The sequence below is a fragment of the Lithobates pipiens genome, unplaced genomic scaffold (genome assembly GCF_037356315.1).
Source record: "Lithobates pipiens isolate NorthernLeopardFrog02 unplaced genomic scaffold, aLitPip1_a1.2 Scaffold_18, whole genome shotgun sequence".
Taxonomy (NCBI): domain Eukaryota; kingdom Metazoa; phylum Chordata; class Amphibia; order Anura; family Ranidae; genus Lithobates; species Lithobates pipiens.
This window is the reverse complement of record NW_027507758.1, coordinates 352,294,734-352,311,881: the sequence shown is the minus strand read 5'-3', so window position 1 is coordinate 352,311,881 and position 17,148 is coordinate 352,294,734. Positions and strand designations below refer to the sequence as shown.

The 17,148-nt window shown below is 49.4% G+C and overlaps 1 protein-coding gene across 1 annotated transcript in view; it reads right to left on the bottom strand.

Moving 5' to 3' along the window:
- LOC143988154 (putative cation-transporting ATPase 13A4) overlaps positions 1-17,148 on the bottom strand; it is a 112,177-nt gene extending 95,029 nt beyond the window's left edge. Inside the window, exon 1 of the mRNA XM_077487483.1 lies at positions 16,943-17,148. Coding sequence (XP_077343609.1) covers positions 16,943-17,005 — 63 coding nt within the window. The 5' untranslated portion in view covers positions 17,006-17,148. The remainder of the gene's footprint in view (positions 1-16,942) is intronic.

Below are 17,148 nucleotides of genomic sequence, written 5' to 3'. Positions count from 1 at the left end.
GTGCATGCATCCCTGATCATGCCCCACTGGCGTGGTGAGAAAAAACCGAGCTCCCCTGACCCTGTCCTGGTGCCGTAGTCGCACAGGTACTCATTGATGGCCCTCTGCTGCGTGTGCAGCCGCTGCAGCATGGCCAACGTTGAGGTCCACCTGGTGGGCATGTCACATATAAGGCGGTTCTTGGGCAGGTTCAACTCCTTTTGGAGCTCAGCCAGCCGAGCACAGGCATTAAATGATCGGCGGAAATGCACACAGACTTTCCTGGCCTGCTTCAGTACATCCTGTAAGCCGGGGTACCTGCCCAAGAACCGCTGCACCACCAGGTTAAGGACGTGAGCTACACAGGGCACATGGGTCAGTTGTCCCTGTCGGAGGGCGGAGAGGAGGTTGGTGCCATTGTCACAAACCACCATTCCTGGCTTAAGCTGGCGTGGCGTCAACCACCTCTCGGCCTGCCCCTGCAGAGCTGACAAAACATCCGCCCCAGTGTGGCTCCTGTCCCCCAAACAAACCAGCGCAAGCACGGCATGGCATAGTTTTGCCTGCGTACTTGCGTAGCCCCTGGAACGCCTACGGAGCACCACTGGTTCTGAGGACAGAGCACTGGAAGAGGCCATGGAGGAAGAAGAATAGTGATGGCCGAACGGTTCGCCCGGCGGTCGTTTCGCGGCGAATTTCCGACTTTCGCCGTCCGCGGGTTCGAACGCCTTTTTCCGTCGTTCGCCCCGGCGGACTTACGTGTTTAATGTATACAAGAACTTTAACCTTTCGTGACACGTTTATCATGTGTTACAGGACAACCAATTGAGACATGACAGCTCATGGACACTTGGACATTCCCCCTAACCTATAAATACACCCGATCCGGTGGCCATTTTACATTCTTTCTTCTGTCACTGTAGGGAAAGGATCCTGTGTGGAGTAGGGACAGAGAAAACGCTAGCTATTTGGTACACAAAAGTTCTTTTCAGGACTGGTATAGGTGTTAGGTCAGCAGCCTGAGTTTCTTTTGTCAGTTTAGATAAAGGGACAGAGCGCTGTATGCTGCTATTTTAGGGACAGCTCAGCCAGATTAGTCTTTCTTCATCATCATCATCATCATCATCATCATTAGCTGTTACTATCAGGTCCACAAAAGAGCTGTTCCAGCTAATCGTTCCAGCCTACTCTTTTTTGCCAATTTGTATAGGGACAGGCAGGAAGCAGTGTGTCAGGCAGTGAGGATAATTTTAAAGACTTGCTGTTACTATTAGTTCCACAAAGGTTCTTTTCAGGACTGGTATCAGTGGTACGGTAATAGGCTTGTACACGTATAATATTCTTTCTTCCAAATATAGAAAGAATATTATACTTGACTGCTGCCCTTCTGCTGCAGTCTGCTAATCATTCACAACTCACTTGTTCCACAAAGCTCTTTATCAGGACTGGTAACTTGGTCTGTCTAGGGTGCTACGGTACATAGGCTTGGGTGCGGTACAGTCTGCTGTTCTGTAAGGACCGCTATCGGTCCACAATACATAGGGTTGCCGTGCACTACTGCTGACCGCTGCCCTATACTGCAGCAGTCCTTCAGCGGTATAGGGACTGACGCACAGTCTGCTAAACACTAATACACAACCTGCTTGGTCCACAAAAGTTCTTATAAGGACTGGTAACTTGGTATAGGGTGCTACGGTACATAGGCCTGAGTGCAGTACAGTCTGCTGTTCTGTAAGGACCGCTATCGGTCCACAATACATAGGGTTGCCGTGCACTACTGCTGACCGCTGCCCTATACTGCAGCAGTCCTTCATTGGTATAGGGACTGACGTACAGTCTGCTAATCACTAACACACAACCTGCTTGGTCCACAAAAGTTCTTATAAGGACTGGTAACTTGGTATAGGGTGCTACGGTACATAGGCCTGAGTGCAGTACAGTCTGCTGTTCTGTAAGGACCGCTATCGGTCCACAATACATAGGGTTGCCGTGCACTACTGCTGACCGCTGCCCTATACTGCAGCAGTCCTTCATTGGTATAGGGACTGACGTACAGTCTGCTAATCACTAACACACAACCTGCTTGGTCCACAAAAGTTCTTATAAGGACTGGTAACTTGGTATAGGGTGCTACGGTACATAGGCCTGAGTGCGTTACAGTCTGCTGTTCTGTAAGGACCGCTATCGGTCCACAATACATAGGGTTGCCGTGCACTACTGCTGACCGCTGCCCTATACTGCAGCAGTCCTTCAGCGGTATAGGGACTGACGCACAGTCTGCTAAACACTAACACACAACCTGCTTGGTCCACAAAAGTTTTTATAAGGACTGGTAACTTGGTATAGGGTGCTACGGTACATAGGCCTGAGTGCAGTACAGTCTGCTGTTCTGTAAGGACCGCTATCGGTCCACAATACATAGGGTTGCCGTGCACTACTGCTGACCGCTGCCCTATACTGCAGCAGTCCTTCATTGGTATAGGGACTGACGTACAGTCTGCTAATCACTAACACACAACCTGCTTGGTCCACAAAAGTTCTTATAAGGACTGGTAACTTGGTATAGGGTGCTACGGTACATAGGCCTGAGTGCGTTACAGTCTGCTGTTCTGTAAGGACCGCTATCGGTCCACAATACATAGGGTTGCCGTGCACTACTGCTGACCGCTGCCCTATACTGCAGCAGTCCTTCATTGGTATAGGGACTGACGTACAGTCTGCTAATCACTAACACACAACCTGCTTGTTCCACAAAAGTTCTTATAAGGACTGGTAACTTGGTATAGGGTGCTACGGTACATAGGCTTGAGTGCGGTACAGTCTGCTGTTCTGTAAGGACCGCTATCGGTCCACAATAGATAGGGTTGACGTGCACCACTGCTGACCGCTGCCCTATACTGCAGCAGTCCTTCAGCGGTATAGGGACTGACGTACAGTCTGCTAAACACTAATACACAACCTGCTTGGTCCACAAAAGTTCTTATAAGGACTGGTAACTTGGTATAGGGTGCTACGGTACATAGGCTTGAGTGCGGTACAGTCTGCTGTTCTGTAAGGACCGCTATCGGTCCACAATAGATAGGGTTGACGTGCACCACTGCTGACCGCTGCCCTATACTGCAGCAGTCCTTCAGCGGTATAGGGACTGACGTACAGTCTGCTAAACACTAACACACAACCTGCTTGGTCCACAAAAGTTCTTATAAGGACTGGTAACTTGGTATAGGGTGCTACGGTACATAGGCTTGAGTGCGGTACAGTCTGCTGTTCTGTAAGGACCGCTATCGGTCCACAATAGATAGGGTTGACGTGCACCACTGCTGACCGCTGCCCTATACTGCAGCAGTCCTTCAGCGGTATAGGGACTGACGTACAGTCTGCTAAACACTAATACACAACCTGCTTGGTCCACAAAAGTTCTTATAAGGACTGGTAACTTGGTATAGGGTGCTACGGTACATAGGCTTGAGTGCGGTACAGTCTGCTGTTCTGTAAGGACCGCTATCGGTCCACAATAGATAGGGTTGACGTGCACCACTGCTGACCGCTCACCTATACTGCAGCAGTCCTTCAGCGGTATAGGGACTGACGTACAGTCTGCTAATCACTAACACACAACCTGCTTGTTCCACAAAAGTTCTTATAAGGACTGGTAACTTGGTATAGGGTGCTACGGTACATAGGCTTGAGTGCGGTACAGTCTGCTGTTCTGTAAGGACCGCTATCGGTCCACAATAGATAGGGTTGACGTGCACCACTGCTGACCGCTGCCCTATACTGCAGCAGTCCTTCAGCGGTATAGGGACTGACGTACAGTCTGCTAAACACTAATACACAACCTGCTTGGTCCACAAAAGTTCTTATAAGGACTGGTAACTTGGTATAGGGTGCTACGGTACATAGGCTTGAGTGCGGTACAGTCTGCTGTTCTGTAAGGACCGCTATCGGTCCACAATAGATAGGGTTGACGTGCACCACTGCTGACCGCTGCCCTATACTGCAGCAGTCCTTCAGCGGTATAGGGACTGACGTACAGTCTGCTAAACACTAATACACAACCTGCTTGGTCCACAAAAGTTCTTATAAGGACTGGTAACTTGGTATAGGGTGCTACGGTACATAGGCTTGAGTGCGGTACAGTCTGCTGTTCTGTAAGGACCGCTATCGGTCCACAATAGATAGGGTTGACGTGCACCACTGCTGACCGCTCACCTATACTGCAGCAGTCCTTCAGCGGTATAGGGACTAAGAGTTTTGTCACAGGGTCATTTAAAAAATGACATGCAGAGGAAGAGGCAGGCCCTTCCGCAGGGGTGGTAGGGGTAGGGCAGGAGCAACAGGCTTGAGCCAAAGTGGGAAGTTGCAGAAGGTGCGTTCAATTACTTTAAAGGATGCACCAGACTTGGTTGAGTGGCTCGCTCAGCCTTACTCTTCTGCACCCTCCTCATCCTCTCGATCTGCACCCTCTTCTTCACTCTCTGCTATGTGCACCCCCAAAGACACTACCACCAACAACACGACCACCACCACCACCACCACATACCTTCCGCTTGAGTCACTGGAATTATTTTCCGATCCATATCAAGAGGACATTTCTGATGCGCAGCCACTCTTGGTATTGGATCAGGAAGAGGAGGTAGCAACAAGCGCTACTCAGCAGTCTGACGCCAGTACCCAGATCAGCCCAAGGAGGAGGTTGGTCCCCGGTGTTGCTGCCTACTCTACTTATAGCGGTGGGGAAGGTGACGTTGATGATGACGTGTCTAGTGATGTCACGTGGGTGCCCACAAGAGAGGAAGAGGAGGGGAGTTCAGAGGGAGATATGGACCAGCAGATAGGGAGGAGAAGCAGCAATGACTTACATTGCACAGCAGGGACAAAGCAGACTGCAAATGTATCAGGAGCGAGTCATCGACCATGTACGGTCACATCTGGCGCTCCCAGGACACCGGCACATGGCTCCGCAGTGTGGGCTTTTTTTAACGTGTCCGCTGCTGACAATAGCGTTGCCATCTGCAATCTTTGCAGTCAACGCGTTAGTCGCGGTAAGCCCAATACTCACCTAGGGACGACCGCCTTAAGAAGGCACATGAGCAGCCATCACCGAGCCCAGTGGGAGCAACGGAACACACAAAGCCACACTGCAGGCTCTCACCGTCCAGCCTCGTCTTCTACTTCTCCTTCTCCTCTCTCCTCACAATTGTCCTCCACTCCACCTTCCATCACGCCAAGCTCACATTTTTCTGCAAAAAGGCAGGCTTCCGTGGGCCTAATGTTTGAGCGTAAAAAAATGATGACGCCGGATAACCCTCTTGCCCAACGGTTGGCGGCTGGCTTGTCAGAACTCATAGCCCGCCAACTACTGCCATATAAACTGGTGGACTCGGAGGCCTTTCGCAAATTTGTGGCCATTGGAACACCACAATGGAAGGTCCCAGGAAGGAAGTATTTCTCAGAGAAGGGCATCCCAGAGCTATATGGCCATGTTCAGCGGCAAGTGAATGTATCTCTGGCACACAGTGTCGGTGCCAAGATACATCTGACCACAGACACGTGGTCTAGCAAACACGGGCAGGGAAGGTATATCAGTTTTACTGCCCACTGGGTGAACCTTCTGACGGCCGTCAAGCATGTAACCCGTGGCACCCGTGTAGATTTGGTTTTACCGCCACGGATTGCATGCAGGCCTGACTCTTCTTCTCCTCCTCCTACTCCATCCTCCTCCCTCTCCTCCTCAGCTGCCTCCTCCTTTTCCGCTGCTAGCGTCTCTTCCACTGCACCGCCCAAGCTCCCCAGAACCTATTCCACATGCCAGGTGAGACGTTGCCATGCCGTGCTGCGTCTGTTGTGCCTGGAAGCAAAGAGCCACACTGGCCCGGCACTCCTTTCAGCTTTGCGTTCACAGGCAGATGAGTGGCTAACACCGCTCAATTTGACAGTTGGTAAAGTGGTGTGTGACAACGGTGCCAATCTGCTTAGCGCATTGAAACAGGGCAAAATCACGCACGTGCCGTGCATGGCACACGTCTTAAACTTGGTCGTGCAGCGATTCCTTGTCAAATACCCTGGGGTCCAGGACATCTTGCGGCAGGCAAGGAAAATCTCGGCCCATTTCAGAAGATCTTACACGGCCATGGCTCGCCTTGCTGACATTCAGCGGCGACACCATCTGCCGGTCAGACGTCTTATTTGCGATTGCCCGACGCGATGGAACTCAACCTTCTATATGCTTGATAGGCTGCTCCAGCAGAAACGTGCAGTTAACGTCTACCTGTATGAACTCTGCGAAAGAAACGGTTCTGGGGAGCTGGGTTTTTTTTCACCGCGCCAGTGGCTGCTCATGCGCGACACATGCAGACTTCTGCGGCCATTTGAGGAGATCACCAAACTGGTCAGTCGCAGCCATGGCGCCATCAGTGACATGGTACCTTATGCCTTCTTTCTGGAGCGTGCATTGCGTCGTGTCATTGATCAGGCTGTGGAGGAGCAGGAGCGGGAAGATGAGGAAGTCGCAATGCTGGATGAATTCCCAGGGGGGGCTACTCTATCTGAGACAAGTCAACAACAGGAGTCTGATGAGGAGTCAGAGGAGGATGGTGCCGGGGCGGATGAGCAGGAGCAAGAAGAGCATGCTTTAAACCTTTCTGGGATCCCTGTTGTGCGAGGATGGGGAGAGGAGAATGAAGAGGACGACATTATCCTGGATGATGAGCAGGAGCCAGGCCACCACACCGCTTCCACTTTAGTGCAAATGGGGGCCTTCATGCTCCAGTGTTTTAATAGGGACCCCCGTATAAAAAGCATGAGGGTCAAGGACCAGTACTGGGTGGCAACGTACTTAGACCCCCGGTACAAACACAAAATGGCGGAAATGTTACCGCCGTCGCAGAGGGCTGTCAGAATGCAGCACTTCCAGGCCTTGCTTCGAGAAATGCTGCATTCTGCTTTTGCGTGCGCTGGCAGAGGAGCAATTCCCACTCCCAGAGAAGGATTTGCGGGTACCAATCCAACAGCGCCTGCAAGAAGAGGCCGGTTTGAAGATGTGTTGGTGACTTCGGATATGAGGTCATTCTTTCAGCCGACCCATCGACAGGTGTCATCCGGATCCAGCATCAGGGAACGCCTAGACCGTCAGGTGTCCGACTACATTGGGTTAACGGCCGATGTGGACGCTCTGAGGAGTGATGAACCCCTAGACTACTGGGTGGGCAGGCTTGACCTCTGGCCAGAGCTTGCCCAATTTGCAATCGAACTGTTGGCTTGCCCCTCATCCAGTGTCCTGTCCGAAAGGACGTTCAGCGCAGCAGGGGGGATTGTGACCGATAAGCGTACTCGCCTAGCTCACCACAGTGTTAACTACCTCACATTTCTAAAAATGAATGAGGCATGGATCTCGGAGGAATTCAACACATGTGATCAGTAGACCATGTATATGTCTATAAACAATTTTTGGAATCAAGCACACAGACCTTCTTAATTCATTTGGCTCACTTCCCTGACCCAAAAAAGCACACCGTACTATATGCCCCTACCCTCCTCTTTGAAGAGGTTGAGCGGTGTCATATTTCTACTGGGGCTGCTTATTATGAGGGGTTCCCACCATCCCTGTGCTGTGCTGACTTCCTCCTGGGTGTTCTTATTATGAGGGGCTCCCACCATCCCTGTGCTGTGCTGACTTCCTCCTGGGGGTTCTTATTATGAGGGGATCACACCATCCCTGTGCTGTGCTGACTTCCTCCTGGGGCTGCTTACGGTGCTGCTGTCAGCGCTGTATGTCACGGAGCTGCTGTCAGCGCTGTATGTCACGGAGCTGCTGTCAGCGCTGTATGTCACGGAGCTGCTGTCAGCGCTGTATGTCACGGAGCTGCTGTCAGCGCTGTATGTCACGGAGCTGCTGTCAGCGCTGTATGTCACGGAGCTGCTGTCAGCGCTGTATGTCACGGAGCTGCTGTCAGCGCTGTATGTCACGGAGCTGCTGTCAGCGCTGTATGTCACGGAGCTGCTGTCAGCGCTGTATGTCACGGTGCTGCTGTCAGCGCTGTATGTCACGGAGCTGCTGTCAGCGCTGTATGTCACGGAGCTGCTGTCAGTGCTGTATGTCACGGAGCTGCTGTCAGCGCTGTATGTCACGGAGCTGCTGTCAGCGCTGTATGTCACGGAGCTGCTGTCAGCGCTGTATGTCACGGTGCTGCTGTCAGCGCTGTATGTCACGGAGCTGCTGTCAGCGCTGTATGTCACGGAGCTGCTGTCAGCGCTGTATGTCACGGAGCTGCTGTCAGCGCTGTATGTCACGGAGCTGCTGTCAGCGCTGTATGTCACGGAGCTGCTGTCAGCGCTGTATGTCACGGTGCTGATGTCAGTGCTCTGTATTACGGTGCTGCTGTCAGTGCTCTGTATCTCCTGCACCCTCTTGTTTGCCTACCCTGGTCCCTGACCTTCCCTCTCCTCCATTGCCTTCATTAGCTCCATAGTCCTGAATTGTCAGAACAATTTCCCAAATAAAAAAAAAATGCTTGTAGTTATCGATCCCAAATTCACCTCATACATGTATTATGCTATTGTCCAGGTGGTGGGACTACGTGCTACCCCCTAATAATTACCCCGTGGCCGCAAATTCGACCTAAAGGTTTGCGAAATTCGCCTCCCATTGAAGTCAATGGAGCCCGCGGCGAACGGTCGTTTTCGCGAACGTTTGTGTCCGTTCGCGTTTCGCGTTCGCGAAACGTCCCGTCGGAAGTTCGTCCATCACTAAAGAAGAAGAGGAGGGGGTGGAGGAGAGAGGTGTGTCACAACCAATAGTAGCATTTTGGAGGCGTGGTGGCGGAACAACCTCCAACACTACTGCACCTTGTCCTGCATCCTTCCCAGCTGCCAGAAGAGTGACCCAATGGGCCGTGAAAGACAGGTAACATCCCTGTCCATGCCTGCTGGACCATGAGTCAGTGGTAATATGCACCTTACCGCTGACCGCCCTGTCCAGCGAGGCAAGGACATTGCCTTCCACATGCCGGTAGAGAGCCGGAATCGCCTTCCGTGAGAAAAAGTGGCGTTTGGGGACCTGCCACTGAGGAACCGCACATTGTACAAACTCACGGAAGAGGGCCGAGTCTACCAACTGAAAAGGCAGCAGTTGAAGTGCTAGCAATTTATTACAAACGTTTTTATTGGTGGTAAAAGAAAAATAAGTAGATCAACAGACACAAGTACATGACAGCGTCAATGGAAAGCATAATAGAAATACACAGCATACAAATGTTGCTGGCACAGCAGCGGACCAGGCACAAAAAGGAGTTTTTACAAAAGCGATTAACGTACACAGCCTGGACCGTATGCACCAGATGATGCTTATCAAGTTCAAAGATGTATATAATAGAAGGTTAGTAAAACAAGGGAAAATAAACTAAACACAAATAGAAAGTTAACCGTGCAATAATTATTAAAATTGACTTCACGGACAGATAGCTAATACTCCACAGTACTGTCTCCAAGCTGGCCTGGGTCAAAGATATAGGAGAATAAACCATCAAAAGTAGAAATATAAGAATTCAGTGGGACCGCCTGGACTCCGATGTATCACCTACTGGGGGATATAGGGGGGGGGGGTCCCCCCATAGGACCGGAACACACCGGCCATTCGGACCATTTGGCTGTGTGGACATGCATGGTGTCCATAATGGTGTGGTGTACCCGTTCCATTAGACGGATAGCGTCCATCCTACCAAGGACCCCCGACCAGGAGGTGATCTGCGAGCGCCAATGTAGCGCAATCGTCCAGTGAACAGCACAGAACAATGTGTTGATCAACCTTTGGGTGGGGCGGGAAACCCCTGTTATAGGAGCGAACAATAAACAGTGTGCGGGTGACAAGTCGACCATGGATCCAACAATCGAGGACACCATGGTGCGAACCCGATCCCAAACTCCCTGGAGCTGGGGACAGCTCCAGAAAATATGGATCAAGGAGCCCGTTTCCGGGCAACCCCTAAAACAGTGATCAGGAACCGTGGGGTAAAACCTGTGAATCCTATCCGGGGTGAGGTACCAACGAGTGTGAAGCTTCACCACGGTGTCCTTCACCGCCATAGATCTGGCACACCTATGCATATTCACAAGCATCGTACTCCATTCCTCAGGCGAGAACTCTGTGTCTAGATCAGTTTCCCAGAGGCACATCGCCCTAGTCTTCTCAGGCATCTGGGATTCCAGAAGATGTTTGTACACCGTAGAGATAATACCCCTGTCTCTGGAGTGTCTGTAGCATAAAGATTCAAATTGAGTATTGGAGATGGTGTCTAAAGAACTATAATGTGTTTGAAAAAAGTGTCGAATCTGGAGATATTTGTAAAATTCCGCCCTAGGTACCTCATGTTGTGATTGAAGTTGTGAAAAGGAGGTGAAGACACCTCGTCTACCAGAAAGGGCCCGCAGAGTGACCAAGGACTTCTGGATCCACCATCTGAAGGCAGCAGGAGACCCAAACGCCAGAGGGAATCTCCTATCGCTCAAAAATGATGCCAATGTGGGTCTGTTAGGCCGCAGTTTAAATGTAGTCCTATACAGTGACCAGAGGTAGAAGGAGCTACTCACTATGTTATTAAGAGGGGCTAAGTCCCTTGGACGGAGACTCTCCTGCCACAGGACTCCCGGGAGGAAATAAGGCCGCAAAGACTGAGTTTCAAATTGCAACCACGGTATACCAACCGTAGGGGCATGCCATTGAGCCGTCTGGGCCAACCTGGCCGCTAAGTAATATAGCCATACATCTGGGAGTCCCAAGCCGCCATGTAGAAGTGGACGATGTGTTAGGTGTCTCCCCAGCCTGGGCCTCTTGCCCAGCCAGAGAAAAGTGTTAATATCGCGTTGTAGAGTGGTGAGGGCTTGGCGTGACACATAAATAGGGAGAGCTCTGAAGTAATAAAGTAGTTTCGGCAAAATAGACATTTTAACCGCTACAACCCTCCCTATCAAGGGGATGCGATAGGTCGACCACAGACGCAGCCACCTCCGAACCATTGTAAAGGTCGGCGGATAGTTGGCGCTATAGATTTCTGGTAAGGAAGGAGCTAGATGGACCCCTAGGTATAAGATAGTGCTTTTAGAGAGAGAGAGTCCAAAATAGGAGCGCATATTAGAAACGTCTGCAGGGGTAAAGTTGATAGGAAGGGCAGTACACTTAGCTAGATTCACCCCCAGGCCCGAAAGCTTGTGGAAGGTGCCCAAAAGCTCAAGAAGATTGGGGAGAGCTATCAAAGGATTGGGTAAAAACAAAAGGACATCGTCCGCGTAAAGGCTAAGCTTGTACTCCCCTTCCTCTTTCAAGTACCCCCCTATGTTCGGATTAGTAATAATGGCTCTGGCGAGGGGCTCCAGGGCCAAGGCAAATATTAACGGGGATAGGGGACAGCCCTGGCGGGTACCCCGACCTACAGGAAAAAATTCTGAGGAACTACCGGGGAGTTTGATCCTAGTTTGGGGTCTATGATACAGTGCTTTAAAACCATTAATAAATTCGCCCCCGAAACCAAACTTGGCCAAAACCCGGTCTAAATAGGGCCAGAGGACACTGTCGAGTGTCGAATGCTTTTTGGATATCCAACCCAAAAATCAGGACTTTACGGGAGAAAAGGTTCGCATCTTGAATGATATTCGTTGCCAAACGAATGTTATCAGTGATCTGCCTATTGGGGATAAAACCAGTCTGCTCCGGGCCCACAAGGGCACCCACAATAGGTGCCAATCTGTTTGCCAATATCTTTCCTAGGATTTTAATATCATTATTTAACACAGAGATGGGCCTAAAATTCTGGGGTAGGGAGTGGTCTTTATGGGGTTTGGGGATCAGGGTCATATTAGCATGCAACATCTCGTCAGGGAGAGTCTGTCCTTGTAGCGTCTGGTTAATGAGTCTGGACAATTTAGGGGCCAGGATCTGTGAAAATTTCTTGTAATATGTGGAGGTGTAGCCATCCGGGCCGGGGGCTGTAGAGGATTTGAGTGTCTTAATAGTGTCCAACACCTCCTGGTCGGTGCAGGGGGCGTTAAGTGCGGTCCGCTGTGAATCTGAGAGGGATGGAAGGGGGAGCGAGTCCAGCCACTGATCTACATTGTTCGGCAGGGGTTGCGAGGAAGGGGATAGAAGGTCTCGGTAAAAGGAGGAGAAAATTTTGAGTACTTCGTTAGGGTGTGAGACCAGATTACCCTTGTCATTTTTCAATTTATAGACATGAGTAGGTTGTAAAGATTGGTGTAATTTCCGAGAGAACATCCTAGAAGCTGTGTTACTGTGTAGCAAAAATCTAGCTTTTGACCACCGAAGCGATTTCTCGGTACGTTCCGAGAGGATAGTGTCTAGTTCAGTTCGCTTTTGATTAATCAAGCGAAGGGCTTCAGGGGAATGTGCCTGTGCGTGGGTCTGGTAGAGGGCTCGCAGGTCCCGTGTGAGGGCCTGGATCCTAGCATTACTTTGTTTCTTCCTAGTGACTGCAATTTCAATTAAACGGCCACGAAGAACCGCTTTATGAGCGGTCCAAAGAACATGGGGTGAGATGTCCGTGGTGTCATTAATCGCGAAGTAGTCTGCTAGGTGGCTCTCAATCTGAGTATAGGTAGTGGGGTCAGAGAGTAGGGAATCATTCAGTCGCCAGGAGGCAAGAGAGGGGGAGAGGCCTACGTGGGAGGTATGGAAGGCCACAACCTGATGGTCAGACCATGGGCACGGGTGGATAGTAGTGTGTGAGGAATTGGCCAAAAGAACCGGGGAAGCAAAGATATAATCTAACCTAGCGTAACTATCATGAGGGTGAGAGTAGTGTGTATATTCTCGAACTCCAATATTAAGGGCCCTCCAGGTGTCGATAAGCTGCAAACCATCCAATGCTTTAGAGAGGAATTTAGGGAAAACCCTAGCGCTATGTGATGTTCGGCTCCTATCCTCCACGGGATTAGCCACTAAATTGAAATCTCCACCCACTATCAGGTGGGGGGAGATGTATCTGTCAAGAGTACGCAGGAAAAGGTGATAGAAGGCACTCTGTGCAGTATTAGGGGGAAGTGCTAGCAATTTAGCCAAGCTAGCATTCAACCGCTGGGCATGTGGATGGCTGGGAGTAAACTTCTTTCGCCGGTCCAGCAGCTGGGGCAGGGACATTTGCCTGCTATAATCGGACGTGGGTGTACCACTAGCAGAGTTCCCGGAAGCACTTGGCTGTGACACACCTAATTCTACACCTTCATTCCTCTCAGAGCAGGTTTCAGAGAGGACTGAAGGTCTAGTGGGGTTGGAGATGCCAGCTGATGAGGAGCAAGGAGAGGTCCGCTTTGTTCTTTGGTGTGGGTCTTTGAGGTACGCTTGCCAACGAGCTGCATGGCAGGTCAACATATGTCTGGTCAAGCATGTGGTGCCCAAGCGGCTGATGTTTTGGCCATGCGAGATACGCTTGAGACATATGTTGCAAATAGCAGCGGTGCGATCTGATGCACTCGTCTCAAAAAAGGCCCACACCAAAGAACTTTTAGAATAATGCGCAGAGGCAGCGCCCTGCACAGGCGGAGCTCTGCGGTGTGATTCAGTCGGTGTGCTGCCCCTAAGCTGGCCCCCGGAGGGCATCCTGCCTCGTTGGACATGTGCCTCCTCCTCCTCCTCTCTCCTACCAGGCACCCACGTGGAGTCAGTGCCCTCATCATCCCCTCCCTCTTCATCGCTGTAGCAAGCCTGGCAGTATGCTGCAGCTTGTGGAACATGACTGCCAGATTACTGTCCTTCTTGAGCATCCCCTCTCTCTGCATTCACGCTACTGCCTTCCTCTAGCTGAGTGTTATCATCAGAGCCCACAAAACACTGGGCATCCTCCTGGAGCATGTACCCAACACTGTGCTCAAAGAGTTCAGGAGACTCCTCAGGAGGACGTGGTGGGTCTAGGGAAGGAGTCACTGATGATGACATTGAGAGGAGAGAAGACGGTGCGTTGGCAGCTGCTTTGCTAGTACCCTGAGACTGGGTGAGAGAGGAGGAGGAGGATGAAGAGGGCTTGGTCATCCACGCTACCAAGTCATTGGCATGTTGCGGTTCAACATGTCCAGCTGCCGAAAAGAAGGACAAGCGTGTCCCATGGCCACGTGCTGATGACAATGCACCGCGTCCATGACCAGCACTGTTGTCTCTAGACACAGAGCCTGCTTTCCCTCTTTTATTGGCTTGTGCCTGTCTGCCTCTCCTTGCTGGCCTTCCAGACATGGTAATGGCCTGAAGGGAGTTGGGTAAAACAGCAGTGTAATGGAGTCACACAACACCCACTAAGCCCTGCAGATGGCTCTATTAGAGATCAGCAATAAAGGGTAGATACAGGTGTATATTGTGCTGGAGGCACAAAAAACCCACTAACTCCTGCAGATGCCTTTATTATAGAACACCAGAGATAAAGGGGTATATACAGATGTATACTGTGCTGTGCTGGAGGCACACACAACTTCCAATATCTCCTGCAGATGGCAAGTGGGCTCAAATAGAGAAGAGCTATGTAGGTGGATATAGCGGTGTGTACTGGGTACAGAGCACGCAGACAGCACGCACAAGCTCCTAACACTACTGACTGCAAGCTCTATTATAAAAGATAGATCACTAGCTATATAGGTGAGGTGAATATAGCGGTGTATACTGTGGTCAGGGCACGCAGAAAACAACCACTACAGAAGAGCAAGATCGAAAATCGTCCAATAACGATTGGTGTGTACTGTGTTGAAGGTACACAGAACACCCACTAACTGCTTCAGACGCCAACACACTACACTAGGCCGCTGCGCTGGCGGCCTTATATAGTGTGGGGCGTGTACTACACAGCCTGAGCTATGATTGGCCACAGGCACCCTGCCTGTGGCCAATCATGGCTCTCCTCGCTGCTGGCGCTGTGATTGGCCAAGCATGCGGGGTCACAGTGCATGCTTGGCCAATCATGAGCCAGCAATGCACTGCGATGACGCAGTGCATTGTGGGCCGTGAGCGCCACACGAATTTGGCGCGAACGGCCCATAACGTTCGGAATTCGCCGAACGGGTGAACAGCCGATGTTCGAGTCGAACGTATGTTCGACTCGAACACGAAGCTCATCCCTAATGCCCATCAGTGCTGCATATCAGTGCCACCCACCAATGTGGCATACCATTGTCCATCAGTGCCACCTATCAGTACCCATTGCCAGTGCCCATCAGTGCCACCTCATTGGTGCCGCCTTATCAATGCCCATCAGTGAAGGAGAAAACTTACTTATTTACAACATTTTATAACAAAAACAAAAGAAAAACTTTTTTTCAAAATGTTAGGTCTTTTTTTATTTGTTTAGCAAAAAATAAAAAAAACACAGAGGTGATCAAATACCACCAAAAGAAAGCTATATTTGTGGGAACAAAATGATAAAAATTCTGTTTAGGTAAAAGACCAAGTGTTGAATAAAGTCTGCCCCATTTTCTTTTTCATTTATATATTTTTATGTTGTATTTTTATAAAACTTTTTTGTCTGAGTATAGCTCTAAGTTTGTCCTAAGCATGTCTGAATCCACTTGCTGTTGATTGACTCACTACCTCTGCTGGAAGTAGATTCCAAATATCAACTACTCTTCCAGCAAAATAATACTTTCTATGATTTGTTTTGAGTAGAACTTTCCTCCTGCTAATTGGAGGTCACGTCCCCGTGTTCTTGATCTTAGCTTCATTTTAAAATACTGCCCTCCTGAACTGTATTCACCCCCTTCATGTATTAAAAAGATTTCAGTCATGTCTCCCCTTTCCCATAGACTCTACGTATTAGTCTCCTAATATGTTTTATACCTTATGCCACGTACACACGATTGGAATTCCAGCCATAAAAAGACAGACGAGAGCTTTTCATCTGAAAATGTGACCGTGTGTAGGCTGCATCAGAATTTAGCTGTCCGAATTTCCACCAGCCAAAAATTTATAGCATGCTCTCAATTCCGATCGTGTGTATGAAATTCCGCCACACCAAAAATCACGCATGCTCAGATTCAACTACGAGACAGAAGCTATTAGCTACTGGCTATTGAACTTCCCTTTTCTAGTCCTGCCGTATGTGTTGTACGTCACCGCGTTATAAAATCGGAATTTGGTGTGACCGTGTGTAGGCAAGACAGCGTGAGCCGAATTCCATCGGAATTCCATCGGGAAAACCATCAGAGCTTTTTCCGACGAGAATTCCGATCGTGTTTACGCAGCATTAGCCCTTTCCCCATTTATGTTGTTCATCCCTGGACTCATTCTATCTTATCAATAAAATGAGGTCTCCAGAACTGGATGCAGTAAGATCAAAGTTGAAGATCAGGAAGTTTGTGCTCACTCCAACCTGAGCATTAGCTGATATGTTATCTTATCATGGAAAATACTGTTTCCTGAATCTTAACGATAACTCTTTTCTAATTGGTATAAGATAATAATAATAATAAAGGTGTTTCAGAATTTTTAAAAACATGTTGTTGAACCCAGTACTGTCCTGTATGAAAATTGTATATGGAAATATTTCTGGTATTTCTTCATTTTGGGTCTGAAACTGAAACAGGGACTCTAAGTGGACATTTCTAGCAAAAATAAAAATTTCTGTCAGTACACTTTCATACATTGTTGTTTGTGATAAAAAAAAAAGAAAGAAAACTCTCACAAATCAACCTGTGCATGCTGTCCTTTATGTGGATATACCAACCTATTGGAGCCACCAAAAGGAAATTGAAAGGTAACATACAACAAACATAAAGCTATATTTAAAGTTTTAGCTCACCTCCCAAACTGTCCTTCCCAAGATAAGATCCCAGTTATACATGCAGCCCAGGTTTAACATGTTTAAATAAGTACTTGATTAAAAGGAATTAGCAGCTTTGTATCTTGAGCAACACTGTTCAGGGCTGAGATTATAATACATTATGCATTGATAGAATTACATAAACAATATTTTTTAGTTACCATTTCATTCTCCTCGCCTTCATTAAGCAATGCCCTGCAGCCATTCTGCACTTGTATCCCCATAGTTCTGGAAGGTATCTTGCAGTGTCCTCACAGACGTCCTTTCTCTCCTCCAGTGTGCCACAGTACAATTACTCTCATGAAACTTAAGTCACACATTGTCTGTTTACACGCCTTTTCAGGGAATGATTACAAATTCTGGGGTG